Genomic DNA, 15,256 nt, shown 5'->3' on the forward strand with positions numbered 1-15,256 from the left:
ACTCATTTATAAAGGCAGAGCATCTGAACCTGGTGCCTGTATGGTTGAGGGCTTAGGAGTCTTATGTAGGGCTGAAGGAGTCGAAAAATCCATATGGCATAGGGGTCACGTGGCCCTGTTCCACATGCGACACCTGCAGCCAGGCCTTAGTTTCTGGCTAGCAGCATTTTGATTGTGGGCACTTGCAAGTCTGCAATTCTAAAGGGGAACACACACCACTTGTCTCTAAATGCAGTGTGCTGTTGGCTAACAAGCCTGGGGTGGGTCCAAGCGCCACACGTGGCATGGAGAGACTTGGCACTTCTGTTATACACATCCAGTCGCTGGCCTTGCTTCACCAAGGGGTCGCAGGAGGTTTCAAAGAGGTATAGGAGAGTAGAGGAAATATAAATCTGAGCATCAGGGACGAAGGACCAGGATGGTTCAAGCCTACCCTAGTTAAAGGGCCCTGGCAGTGGGAGGAGTTTTGATGCCTTGCAATGGAAATATAGGAAGAAGGACATAGGTACGCATTATTAACCAAGTCTTATTTTCACTTTTCAAGTGGCGGAACCAACATAAACACCACACAGCTAACCTCATCAGGCCACGCAATCCCAAGCTACTGGGACCGCAATGAACTACCCGATGTGGGATACAAGGTACAAACTGTTTCATCTCCTTAAATGCCCAGACGCAATGTGTGCTTCCCAAAAGGTCGTTTTTCATTGTTGTAAAACAGGAGTTGACCAACATGCATTCTACTGTGACTGAGCAGTTTTGTACTTGTGACTGAGCAATTTTGAATTGGTGATTGGGTGGTTTTGCACTGGCGATCATGCAGTTTTGCATTGGTGATTGACTGAGCAGTTTTACACTGGTGACTGAGCAGTTTTGAACTACTGACTGCCCCGTGAAATTAACATTTTGCACCGGTCGGTCAATGAGAAGGCAAGTTCAAATGTTTCCAGTCACTAGTGCAGTGTACTTAATCCAGCCCCATCTTGGTGTATAGAGAGAGGCATGCTAGAAGCTAAGGATGGTGGCAGGATGTGAATGTTGTTTGAATGGTGTTGATTGGGGCTGGACTTCACTCTCATAGCATTTACTTGCTTTATGTTATTTGGCATTACTTTCACCGGGAAACATCCTTTACAACGCAACTTTTACCAAGCAGTGCCTTTACGACGCAACTTTTACAACGCAAACCATTACAACGCATTGTGCTGGGGGGCGCTCTAGGATAGGGAATAGATTTAATTTACTATCCAACACCTTCCCTACTATCCACGGGGTCTGGAGTTGGAATAGTAAATTAAACTATTCACTATCCAGCACCCCAAAGCGCTATGCGTTGTAAAGGCATGCGTTGTAAAAACCGCGTTGTAAAGGCATGCGTGGTAAAAGCATGCGTTGTAATGTCATACATCCTTTTCACCTCTGCAACGAATATTCATGTCCAGACTTTCATTTTACCAGCTGCTCGGGAATCCTTGAGCAACATGGACTAGAATCAGAAACATGAGATTCAGAGGTGGTGAAATCCCAGACAAGTGCTTGCAGTACTATTATCATTGAACCGTTTTACACAAAACTATAATAATATTAGTTGTGAAGAGTTTTGAATTAGTCTTATTAAAGGATACTTCAATTAATTCCTGAGGTGTACAGAGCAAATATATATCACACATGTGAGCTGTTTTAGTAGCATCATTCAAAATAGTTATTGGTCCGTGCCAATCTATGGGTGCTCTGCGCTAGTACTGTATTTTAACATAAGCCTGTTAGTTATGCACAGTGGTATGCAATTTGGGTTTATTTGGCCTCTGCACCTCCTGGGACCCCTATGCCTAATATGATGTCATACCTGCGTCACAGGAATGCTGCCCACAGTCCATCTGCGGATTGTTTCCTTCCACCATTAGGTGCCGTTGCACAAAACCGCATATATGATGATACTTCGCAAACTAAAGCAACGCATACTTTTACTTTTTAGATCAGGGCCATCCCCTTTGGAGAGTTTACCAGGGCTAGGCGCAACTGCAGCACCGAAAAGGACTTTCTGGGGAACTTGGAAGGCATGAAAGAAAGATTCAGATCAAGGGGTTACCCATGAAATACCTTGGAGGCAGCCGCTACACGTATAACCAAGGTAGCACGAGCAGATACATTAAAAGAGAAACCGTTAAGGTCGGCCACAAGCCAACCTGTTAGATTAGTGACTAACTTCAATCAGCAAGCAAACATGGTCAGTAGAGTAATGCACAAGCACTGGCATGTCCTGATGGCAGACAAGACACTAGAAGACTTCACACCCAAAAGACCAATGATCACATACAGAAGGGGAAATACATTGAAGAATATTTTGAGCCCAAGTGTACCAAACACATCACAAAGCATGGACTGGTTGTCCAAACGCTCTATGGGGTTCCACAAATGTGGTACCTGTGGAGTATGTAAATGGGCGCTGGATAAAACCATGGAATTTGAGGGTCCAGACAAGAGAAAATATTGCATTAAACAAAACATTAATTGCCTCACTAAATATGTGGTATATATTGTGAGATGCAAGTGCATGATGCAATATGTTGGAAGTACTATTCGATGTTTGAAAGATCGCATTAGTGAGCATGCTAGGGCAATCAAGCAAGGGGATGCAAGATACCCCATGGCTATACATGCTATGTCCTGTGCAAAACAAGGTAGCTATAAGCAGTTTGACTTCTTTGGTATACAAGTGGTTATGCCAAGCAAAAGAGGTGGTAACAGAGAACTAGCATTGCGTAGAACAGAAGCAACCTGGATAATGCGCTTGGATTCGGTACAACAGGGCTTGAATTCTGATCGAGAGCTGCAATTTTTCTTGAGGAACTAATAAATAATGTATGTACTGTAAAAAAGAAAAAGAAAAAAGGTTCCGCAAATTATACTGAGAAGGTAATTCTCAGTCGTTTTGTGGAAAATGTAACATCCACCTACAACAAGAACATATTGTAATCTGTATGTATTTATAACGTGAAGAGTCACTGAAAATGTAGATCCGTTGTAGTAAATATTGTAACAGAGCTCTACGAGATCACCAATGACATAGATAAAGCAATGTTTAAATATAATCTACAAAGTCACTTAGCTTTAGCATGAACACTATAACATAGCTATAGCATGATCACCTGTTTCACAGAACTAAGAGGTCTTAAATGACATTTTGTGTTTGCATGTAACACATCACAAGCTCATAGAATGTCACTTGTTCGCACTCCTTCTTTCCCTCCATTTTCTTAGACGTACTCCAATATGATATATTTAAAATTTATCCATAATTTTATTGGGGTTATTTGACATAGATGATTTCTTTTGCCGTTTCTGATAATAAACCGTTTAACTTCCGTGTTCTCTTCTAAATAATAAATAAGAAAATCAATAGCTATGAATCCAGATTTACCGAGGGGATTAATATCCTAATAAGGTACCTAGTGCTGTTGCAGAACGAAAGAGGATATTATAAAAAAGCGGGGCGATCTATTAATCAAGAATGTAGCTACGTTTGTTCCCTTCCGGATGGCCAATCTGCCATTTCCGGAAAGGGATGCGCGGTCTAGTGTTCACCGGCAATATAGTAAGCGTGGAGTGCACTTCCGCATTCATACGCGAGAACGCAGGGAGCAGCGGTACTCAAGCTGCGGCGTTCTAATCTAGAACAACAAGAGCACAGGCGAGGTAAGGGGAATTAATAGAACAGAAGCGAAGCTAATTTTAACTGAGTAAGCGTCGAGTAATTTTAATAAATAGAGGACCATTGGCAGGGTCCGTTTGCAATTCTGAGCAAATCTTAGAGTTAGCACGCTGATAGAGGATATAGAGAATTTTGTGCTTCGCCTAACAACACGGGGGAGGGGCGCATTGCAGATGATCACGAATAGATGTAAATAAACAAGTATTGATCGTGTATAATATCATTAAAATAGAATGGAATAAATACTTATAAACAACGATGGTAATAGGCATAAAACCATTCTACCCTTGTAATGCTTCAACCACAAATATACGTGGATACTGACGCTACACCTGTTGAACACCAAGCGGTGGCCGTTTTTAAACTTCTCAAATCACCATACAGCCGGGACGGAAGTACAACCGATGGAGAGGTAAGACTCTCATTGTGAGCATTAAATACATATCTTATAGGGAATGCTCGGATAAACCAATCAATATAATACTTATGCAACCTATATGATGTTGATGCCCCTTACAGCATACTGAATTGTTGCAACAGTCAGTGGATTTTAGAAGCCCTATTGGGTAAGAGCACGATTGTGCTGAGCTAATTTAAAATTTTTCTAAATCTTTTTTCAATCTTCCTCTGGTGCACTTAAATATAAAATGTATATCTTGGATGTCCAGGGGATCACGGACAATTTCGGGTGCAAGATACACGTATGAGATGACTCAGTAAAACACCATTTTGCATGATATTCATGTGGATTAAGTATTGCTTGAGTTCACTTCAGGTGGTTTACAATGGGAAAACCACTATCCAGGTCCTATGAACCTGTTTAAAACACCCCTCACCAACTCCTCACCAAGGCGAGATTTAAATCAGCACAGAACTCACCAAAGTCGAGTTAACTTGCAAATTACTCAGTGTGGATACATGTAACATGTGAACCATTGTACATTTGTAGAGCCCTGACGAAGTCGAGGGTACACCACCCTGACGAAACACGTGTTGGCTGGGCGTTGAAAAATAAAATAGAAGATAACAACAATCAAGACTGAATCTACAAAAACCTTATTTTGTCTCAGAATTGTATAACTGAACTGTTGATAATTTGCAGTTTTTATAACAGACGTGTGCACAGATCCCTGTTTTGTTGCATACTTTTACAACATTGTTTTTAGTTCGCAAGTACCATTACAACGCATTTTTCTATAAAGCATACCATTACTTCGCATTTGCTTTAAAATGAGTTTGAAATGTCTTTACTTTGGATTCCAATTCGCCGCAAAGATTTACAATGCATTCCTTTTAAATAACCCCCAACAATACGCTAATTTCTACATCCATATACACTACCCTAAATAACACACACTCCTAAACACTACCCTTAAACACTACCCTACACTACACAACGCTACACTACCCTAAACCCTAAAACACTACCCCCTACGCAACCCCCTTCCCCATTCCAGTCCCTACACTGAAACACTACCCTACACAACCCCGACAGTACCCTAAACCCTAAAACACTACCCTACACTACACTAACACCACAACGCCACCCTAATCCCTAAAACACTACCCGCAGCATGACCCTACCTCTACCCCCAGTCCGTCCCCTACATTGAAACACTACCCTACACGACCCCTGACATCGCCCTAAACCCTAAAACATTACCCTACACTAAAATACTAGCCCCTGCACGACCCTCCCCCATCCCCCACTCCTGTCCCTACACACAAACACTACCCTGCAAGACCCACAACACTACCCTAAACCCAAAAACACTACTCCTCTAACACAAACCCTTTAAAAATACATAGCCCCTCTTACCTCTCTCTCCTCGGTGCACGTCCCTTGTCCGGGCACCAGCGTCTCTCCCCTACTTGCTCCAGCTGCGCCGCTCAAGGCCCCACAGCCCACCAATCCATACCCTGACTTTACAAAGAGGCCGCTTACGCCCCGCTGCCGTCTTCTCTGCCTCCTCGGGTGAAGCCTCCACTGGACTCCGCCACACTGCCGTCATCGCTGCCACCTTGGGTGAAGTCTCCACTGGCCTCCGCCCCACTGCCGCCATCGCTGCCTCCTCGGGTGAAGTCTCCACTGGCCTCCACCCCACTGCCGTCATCGCTGCCACCTCAGGTGAAGTCTCCACTTGCCTCTGCCCCACTGCCGTCATCACTGCCTTCTCGGGTGAAGTCTCCACTGGCCTCCGCCCCACTGCCGTCATCGCTGCCTCCTCGGGTGAAGTCTCCACTGGCCTCCGCCCCACTGCCGTCATCACTGCCTCCTCAGGTGAAGTCTCCACTGGCCTCCACCCCACTGCCGTCATCGCTGCCACCTCGGGTGAAGTCTCCACTGGCCTCCGCCCCACTGCCGTCATCACTGCCTCCTCGGGTGAAGTCTCCACTGGCCTCCGCCCCACTGCCGTCATCGCTGCCTCCTCGGGTGAAGTCTCCACTGGCCTCCGCCCCACTGCTGTCATCGCTGCCTCCTCGGGTGAAGCCTCCACAGGCCTCCGCCCCACTGCCGTCGTCGCTGCCTCCCCGGTTGAAGCCTCCACTGGCCTCCGCCCCACTGCTGTCGTCGCTGCCTCCTTGGGTGAAGCCTCCACTAGCCTCCGCCCCACTGCCGTCATCGCTGCCACCTCGGGTGAAGCCTCCATTGGCCTCCGCCCCACTGCCGTCATGGCTGCCACCTCAGGTGAAGTCTCAGACATACACGCATCACAATGCATATGTTGTAACGGCTCTTGCGAAGTAATAACATGCCTAGTAAAGGCTATCCGTTATTACAGCGCATGCGTTGTTATGCTTGCGTTGTAATGGTATGCAAACTAAAAGTCGCTTACTAATGGCTGTTTACCCACAAAACCCCACCTCAATCATGCTAAATGTTAATTTTGAATGCTTTCATTATGCATCAATATCTAGCGCTTCCACTTCGTTGATTCACGCAGAATGAGGGTGGGGCGAAGCAGCAAACATCCCCATTTGCTACTATATCTCCTGAATTCAGGGATCAAGAAAAGAGAAACTGTTGTGATAGTTTGAAATCTGAACCAACATCTTCTAAACACCATGTGGAATAGCATAAATGGCAACTTCTTCCAGCTGCGATATATAAGATATTGCAGAGGCCTGAACCAACGTTACAATACTGCAGGGATGATGATAAATTGTTTTGTGTCCTTGGTAAATACGCTCAAATATTCAATGTTGTCCGCGAAGATGTAAAAAATAACGGTGTGTATGGTGTGTACATTACAAAATACCGTACCCTACTATATATGAAGGTAAATGTACTTTATTTCTTAAACTCCCCAAATAAGCTAGTCTTCACCGACCAGCTTCCAATTGTTATATTTGCATTCCATCTAACTGCTGCATTGCTACACGTTCTGCATTGCGAAGCATTGCAGAATACAAAACATAACATATGTTCTATTTGTATAACAACAACAACTAATAACTATTTATAATAGCACAAATGTAAACAAAAAAAGCACAAGCAACATACAATTCCTTAGCTCTACACACTTTCTTCTGTATTCCTTTTGCATCAATATCCACATTACCTTGCTCAACTCCATAGAGACAGCCAACTTCGGTTTTCTTTTCCTCAGTAATTCGAAAGGAGACAATCTTGTGGTACAATGTATACTTGTTCGGTATGCCCACAACATCTGATTAACATGTTCTATTACAACTATACCATTAACCACAGCCATCTGCATGCTCTCCTTTACAATTCTGTTCATTCTCCGTACGAGACCATTCACCCTGGGATTGTACACTGCAGTCTTGCAATGACAAGTATTCCTTGACATCAATATACCTCCAACTCTTCAAGTTTAAAAAAAACATTTATTGAGGTCTTAGTCAACAGAGAAGTAGAGAAAAAAGAAAAACAAGCATGTAAAATAGAACATAAGTTGGTTTACAATATGAAAAGGAATATTAAACATATGCATGAAATTATGGATACAACATGAATATAGATTCATGAAACAAGTCTAGTAACATATTAAAGATGCAACAACATAGTTCAAATGACTATAATTCATCATATCAATATAAGAAAGTAGAATGACAAGGAAGATTTAAGACTTCTTGCGCAGAGGTAGGACGTGCGTGGGAAGTTTTGGCATGACAATCTAGAAAGTTTGTGACTGTAGACCATAGATGTGAACGCTTTATAGCGAGAGACATAGGGTATACATATGTTGTGTCAAATCTGTGGTTGTGACAAACCGCGTTCCACCAAGTCTGGAAGGATAAATCAGATAAGGATTTCCAGTGTTTGGTAATTTGTTGAAAACCAACTCCAAAAAGTAAGTCGAGAATTTGCTTGTCCCAAAAGTAAGTCCAGAATTTGCATGTTCGTATGAAATTGAAAGGGAGCCCAAAAATATATTAGAAAGTGAAAGGGATACTGAAGAATGGAAAATAGAGGTAATCTGCTTCCAGACAAATGCCCAAAATGTATGTACATAAGGACAAGTAAAAAGCATACATTTTAAGTCTGTATTTATGGAGGAACATGACCAACGGGTATTAGGAAGGTCGGCATTTATCTTATGAAGGAGGGCCGGGGAAAGAAGTAGACTATTGTAAATAAAGAAAAATGTTTGTGTGGCATTAGCTGCCCTTGAGGACTTGCAAATCTTGAGCCATATTTTATTCCATAATGGGAAAGGAAAGGCGATATCCCTAAATCACGTTCCCAGTCCAGTTCCACTTTGGTTTTGTTCCTGGGGGAATTGGGAGTACTTATACGAGTGTAAATAGAGGATGCCTTAGGAGAGGTACTGATAAACTCAAGAGAAATATTAGGAGGAGTGTTAGGCAGAGTAGAAAGATGAGCAAATTGATTGAGAGCGGTGCCTAATGTAGTAGACAATAAGTGATATTTATTGCTAAACGAGAGAGGAAGTTCAAAAATAACTTTGACCTGGCAAAAAGATAAAATTGTATCATTAAGAACAAGTTGATTAACCCAAATAAGATCTCTTTGTCTCCAATATTTCCAATATATAGGCTTACCATTAATCAAGACAAGAGAATTGTGCCAAATAGTGGACTGTAAGAAGGAATCTTTATCAATGTGGTTACCCGGTAAAAGTGAGCCTAAAAGCTTGTTAGAATGTTGAAAAATGGGTTTAGAGAGTTTTTGAGGTTTCCATGTAAATGATAAGTATTCTTGAAAAGAGAAAGGGGTCAGATAAGAGTGCTCAAGTGCAACCCAAAGAGGAAAATCGGTTGTGACCAATGAGACAATTGACAATTGACAATTGACGCAAAATCAAGGCTTTGTGATAAGTTGGAAAGTCAGGAAAATTAACACCACCTTCTAATTTAGGACGAATACGTTTTGAAAGTAACATTCAAGCCCTCTTCTTATTCCAAAGAAAAGATGAGAGTAGGGAATTAATATTTTTGAAGAACTTCTAAGGTATGGACACTGGAATATTAGAAATGGTAAAAAGAACTATTTTAGATAGCATAATTGTTATGGTGTCTAACCTACCCCACCAAGAAAGATATAATGGATGCCACCTATCTATCAGGGAGGACATTTTCTAAGAACATTTAACAAGATTAATGGAAATGGACAATTTGATTGAAGTGGAGAAGTATACACCTAGGTATTTGATACCATGTGGGTTCCTTTTAAAATTAGTAGATTGGAAATCGTCTTTAAAAGTGAATTTAGTCAAGAGTAGGATCTCACATTTATCATTATTAAGTTTATACCCAGAAACAGCAGAATAGAACATTGATTCTTGAAGAAAATGTGGAAGAGAAGATTGGGGTTGTGAGAGAAATAAAAGAATGTCATCCGCATATGCTGCCAATTTGATATGAGTGTCACCAGCGATAAATCCGAAGATAGACGGGTTTTGGTGAATTTTTTATAGAAAGGATTCTAAGGCTGAGTTGAATAAAAAAGTAGATACGGGACAACCCTGTCTAACTCCCCTACCCAAGGTGAAATAAGAGGCGGTAAGGCTGTTTGCAAATATTTAGTAACATTGGGTCCGAAGCCAAGCCATTTAAGAGTTGAAAAAATAAAAGGCCAACAAATTCTATCAAATGCCTTTTCTGCGTCTAAAGCAATAGCTGCTAGAGGTTTGGAAATATGAGATGATTTGTAAAGCATGTAAAAAAACAAACGCATGTTGTCCGATAAGTAGCGACCTTTCACAAAACCTAATTGTTCTCTACCCAAGAGATTAGGAAGAAGTGATTCTAATCGAATGGCCAAAGATTTTGAAAACATTTTTTTGTCAATATTCACTAATGAAATGGGCCTGTAATTTTTGCAGAAATGGTGGTCCTTATCTTCTTTATGAATGAGACAAATCAGGGCTTCCAAAAAACAACCAGAGGAAGATCCAGCTTGTGAAAAGGAAAACAATAACCTATGCAATTGAGGGAGATGTGATTGAGAGAGGTGCTAGAAAAATTCATGAGTAAAACCCTCAGGGCCTGGGGCTTTATCTTTTTTAAGAGTGAATAATGCACTATGCAATTCTTTTGGAGATATATCAGATTCCAGTGAATCAAAATTCAAGGAGGTATCAAAGGATTTATTAATGGAGGAAAGATAATCTGAGATGGAATTATCAGCAGGGGAGGGCATAGGAGTATATAGAGATTCGTAAAAATTATAGTATTCTTGCAGGATTTCAGAGTCCTTATATTTAGGGGAATTTTAATTATCGAATATCGATTCAATGTTAAATGTCTGCTTTTTGACTTTAAGATAGTTTGCCAATAATTTACCGGATTTATTTTGGCCGCCATAAAATTGTGCTCTCGATTTCAGAAGGTACAAAGAAGCATCAATAGTGGATTCTTCATTAAATTTAAGTTTAGTAGCTATAAATTTGGATTAGAGAATCTTCTGTATTAGTAGTTTAGTAAGAGTGCTCTAAGTTCTTTATCGATGGCAGAAGATCAATGGCTTTTTACCTGCTGTATGAAGTTTTTTGGATACAAAGTTAATAACAAACTCATGAGTTGTAGCTTTAAAGGCATCCCAAATCTTGTGAAAAGTAAGATTATCTGAGTCATTAAAGCTAAAATATTCTTTAAAAAATGAGGTGAAAGAAGAGGTAAATACAGGATCAAGTAACAAGGAATTATTGAATCGCCACCGCCGAGGGGCAGATGAAGTATGAAGCATATCCAGTAAAATGGAAACCGGAGCATGATCAGAAATCAGTATAGAACCAATCTCAACAGATAAGATGGGTTGTGTGATGTTATGAGAAGCGAAAATGTGATCTATACGTGATTTCGTCTTGTGAACTGGTGAGAAGTAGGTGTATTCCCTCGGGGTAGGGTTGCATAAACTACAGGCATCTGTTAAGTGTCTGTGTTGAAAGGCTTTGGAGGGAATGAAGGAAGTTAGAATTTCGGTCGATAAATTGATCTATAATTGGATTGCAGTCTCATGCAATCCAAAATAAGATTCTCATGGGAATAATGCAGATACTTTTGTTCAAGATGGGATCATTTCTAGTAGGAGCATAAATATTAAGAAAAGAGAAAGACACTTTTCCAATCAGTAAATCTGTAAACAGCCATCGTCCTATATCATCATTCTCCGGAGAGATACGTTTGACATGGTGGGATTAATGACAAAGCGTAACAACACCATTGCGCTTACCATACCCGGGGAGAAGAAAACGTGACCCACCCAGTCTCTTTTCAGTTTCAAGGACTCAGATTCTGTAAGATGTGACTCTTGGATTAGTGCAATATTGGTGTTCAATTTAGATAGGTGTGTTAAAACACGTTGCCTTTTAATCGGTGAATGCAAAGCTCGGACATTCCAAGTAACAATATTCAATGACATAAGTAAGTAAATGGAACATTCATTTGAGTTAGATCAAACAAAAGTCTAAATATATATAAAGAATGCCATAACATGTTATGTTATGTTATGTTATGTTATGTTATGTTATGTTATGTTAACTGGTGTTTTGTAGAGCGCTCAGCTACTCAAGTAGAGTGTCCCTGCGCTATCAGACCCAGCAAGGCACGGAAAGGGAGTATCTGACAATTATTGGCAAATCAGCCACGTCTTGAGCTCTTTTCTAAATGACAGCAGGTTCTCCATCTTCCTCAAGGACAATGGCAGTGCATTCCAGGCTCGGGGCGCAAGATGTTTAAAGGAGCGACCCCCGATCCGAGTAGGCCTGATTGCCGGGATCGTGGCCAGTGACAGCGATGCTGAGCGTAAGGCTCTTGTCGTATAGTGGAAGCCAATCCTATTTCTAAGATAACGGGCGCCGGTGCCGTGAAGGTCCTTAAACGCGATTTTAAGCGCCTTAAACGCGATGCGTTTCCGTGTCGGCAACCAGTGGAGAGATTTCAGAAGTCCCGTGGCGTGAGATCTCCGGCCAAGGCCAAAAATTGCTCACGCCGCCGAATTCTGCACCACCTGCAAGCACGACAGGAGGTACTCAGGAAGGCCCAGATAAAGCACATTAGCATAGTCCAGCTTTGAGCCTATCAGGGCTTGAACCGTGATCTTCCTATGAGCGATGGAAAGGAATGGGAGGAATTTTCTTAACATTTTTAACATACCAAAACATTGTCTAACCAGGCCCAGAATCTGTGGTTTCAAAGTGAGGCAATTATCAATCTTCACTCCCAGATTCTTAGCCACCATGGTATCAGCGGCAGATGGAAACATATCCGCTGGCCACCAGGACTTCCAGCAGGGGTCCGGAGGGGAACCAAAGAAAAGAACCTCCGATTTGTCTGAGTTGCATTTCAGCTGGTTTAGTTGGAACCATGCAAAGACAGCGCCCAGACAGTTCTTAATACGCTCTCCATCAAAGTCCGTGTGCTTTCCACAGGTAAAGAGAAGCTGAGTGTCGTCAGCGTATGAGACAATCTGGGCTCCATAAGACTCAGCCAGTGCCGCCAGAGGGGACATATAGATATTAAAGAGAGTGGGGCTCAGGATAGACCCCTGCGGAACACCCACCTCCAAAGGCGGCACCACGGCTGAGTATGGGGGGCCCAGATTGTCTGTTGGCGGTCAGAGAGAAAAGACTTGAACCATCTGAACACCGTTCCCCCTATACCGATCTCCCAGAGTCTTGCTAGGAGGCGGTCGTGGAGAACGGTGTCAAACGCCGCCGATAAATCCAACAACACCAGCAATGCTTTACCTCCGTTGTCCTGGACCTCTTTGATGGCCTCCGACACCTCTAGCAGTGCCGTTTCGGTGCTCATATTCGCCCGAAAACCGGACTGGGTGTGATGGAGAACCCCATGCACTTCCACAAAGTCCGAAAGAACGGACTGCACGTGCTTTTCCGCGATCTAAGCCAGGACCGGGAGCAGAGATATAGGCCGATAATTGGCATGAATGCTCGGGTCTAGGGAAGGCTTTTTTAAGAGAGGAAGAACCAAAGCCTGTTTCCAGGCTGGTGGCACTACCCCTATCTCAAAAGAGTGAATAAGAATCAGATTAATGATGGGGTTGATAGTATGTGCAATTTTGGCTAAAACCTTAGCGGGACAGGGGTCCAGTTGGGAACCCGATTTCATTTTTTATAAGGATTCCAACGAGGCTTTAAGCCCAATGGGGGGAAAATTAGACAGTGTAGGTTGTCCAGAGGCAGGCAAGAAAGAAAGGAGTCCTGGATTGGGAGTTACCACTGGTGCTGCAGGTGGAAAAGTTACCTGGATGCTTTTGATTTTATTAGCAAAGAAGCTCGCCATTTGAATGATACAAGGTTCAGAAAAAGAGCTCTTGGGTGTAATAGAGGCCGGCGATGTAAATTCCTTCACAATCAAGAAGATTTCCTTGCTAGTGTCAGTGGCCTCATCAATCCGCTTAGCAAAGTAGGATTTCTTTTCCGCATAGATTTCCCTATGATAGGCTTTAGTGCAACGCCTATAGGCCTCCTTCAGTGGTTCAGTGTAGTTCACACGCCGCTCTCTTTCGGCCTTCTTACAAATCCTGCGGCAGGTATTGAGCGCTGGCGTAAACCAGGGTGCTGAGGCACGAGAGGAGTTCTTAGGCCCCAACTGAGAGGGTACTAACTCCCTTAGGCACTGCGTGAGCCACAGTTGGAAAAGCTCCAGATCCTCCTCCAAGTTGCCCGTAAGTGGACAAGGGTACACCGTCATGTACTGTGAGACCATATCCGCTGACACCCAATGAAAAGCACGTGGTATCAGGGATTGGCGGCCAGGCCCTCTAATAGTGGAGCTAGACTTGTGCAGAATGTCAAAATTCACCAACATATGGTCATACCATTGCACTGGTTTGGGTATGGCGACTACAATAGGCATCGCGGAAAAAATCTGATCCAGCGTTGCCCTTTGTTATGGGTAGGGGATGTCAGATACGGCATCAAACCCAGAGGTTTGGTAATATCTAAAAGCTTGATGGTATCCGCCGCATCTGCCAAATCCATTTGGATGTTAAAATCGCCTATAAGTAGGCAGTGTTTAAACTTCACACTCATCGACGAAATCACAGAATCTAGCTCCTCATGAAATAACCCGGTCGGACCCCGGGGGTCTGTAGACCAGTAATCCAGTGCAAGATTGGGCCGGTGAGAGTGTCAGACAAAAGCCCAGCGCCTCTACCCCGTGAATATCTTCCGTTGGAACAATGGAACACTCGAAACGTCTGTCTATCAGCAGTGCCACTCCACCACCCTTGCCAGTTCCCCTTTCTTTCCTAAGCATGAAATAAATTGGGGGAAGAGCATTGGCAATATCCGGACAGGACGACTCGCTAAGCCAAGTCTCCGTCAGGAAAAGGCACGTGGGTTTGCATTCTGATAATAGATTAAACAAATCCAACGCGTGTTTACTCACAGACCGCGTGTTCAGAAGAGCACAGGTGATGTTGCTCTCAGAAGATCCAGAACCCGGTGTGAAACACAGTAGATGCCCCACTCTGGGGGGCCCCTCTCCAGAGGGGCCCTCCTACATAGGCCCTTATTCAAGGTCCACCCACAACAGGGACAGCAAAAATTGCCCTTAAAGCGGTGGTCCAGGACTGAACAACCACCATTGGAGTGTCCTTTTAAACTGAGGAGATGAGCTGAAGAGTACCTGAAAATGTTCCCTGGAGACTGAGGCAAGGAGCCGCCCACCCCGTCCGCCACCGGCCGCCTCCGGGACGCTGACGGGCGCAGACGGGCTTCCCTTAGGCGCTCCTTCGGCGCGGGGTAGGGGCATCCGCTGCGCGGAGTTTACCCCATCTAGATTTATAGTGCCCGCCCGAGATGCAGCATGCCTAGTCCGCCGACTAGCAAGCCTGCCTCTCCCAAGATGGCCGCCAAACTAGTACGCTGCCTCCCAGTCCCACAATGCCCCTCAGCTCCTAATCGGCTGAGAGGGGGCAACGCAGCAAAGTGCGGCAAAGGGTGGAAAGAAAAGAGCGGCGCGACAATCAGAGAAGTGTCAGGTAGGCGATCAAATGTCACAAGTAAAGGTTTTACAAGACACCAGTAACAATTTCGAAAATCAGCATAGAAGAGGATCTCCCGGCTTCCGCCTCAGGAGAGATAT

The 15,256-nt window shown here is 43.5% G+C and overlaps 1 protein-coding gene across 1 annotated transcript in view; it reads left to right on the forward strand.

The window, feature by feature from the left end:
- Nucleotides 1-15,256, forward strand: part of LOC144762216 (uncharacterized) — a 498,270-nt gene that overhangs the window by 451,767 nt on the left and 31,247 nt on the right. Inside the window, exon 9 of the mRNA XM_078647367.1 lies at nucleotides 545-641. Within this exon, the coding sequence (XP_078503493.1) occupies nucleotides 545-641 (97 nt within the window). The remainder of the gene's footprint in view (nucleotides 1-544; nucleotides 642-15,256) is intronic.

The sequence above is a fragment of the Lissotriton helveticus genome, chromosome 1_1 (genome assembly GCF_964261635.1).
Source record: "Lissotriton helveticus chromosome 1_1, aLisHel1.1, whole genome shotgun sequence".
NCBI classification, from domain to species: domain Eukaryota; kingdom Metazoa; phylum Chordata; class Amphibia; order Caudata; family Salamandridae; genus Lissotriton; species Lissotriton helveticus.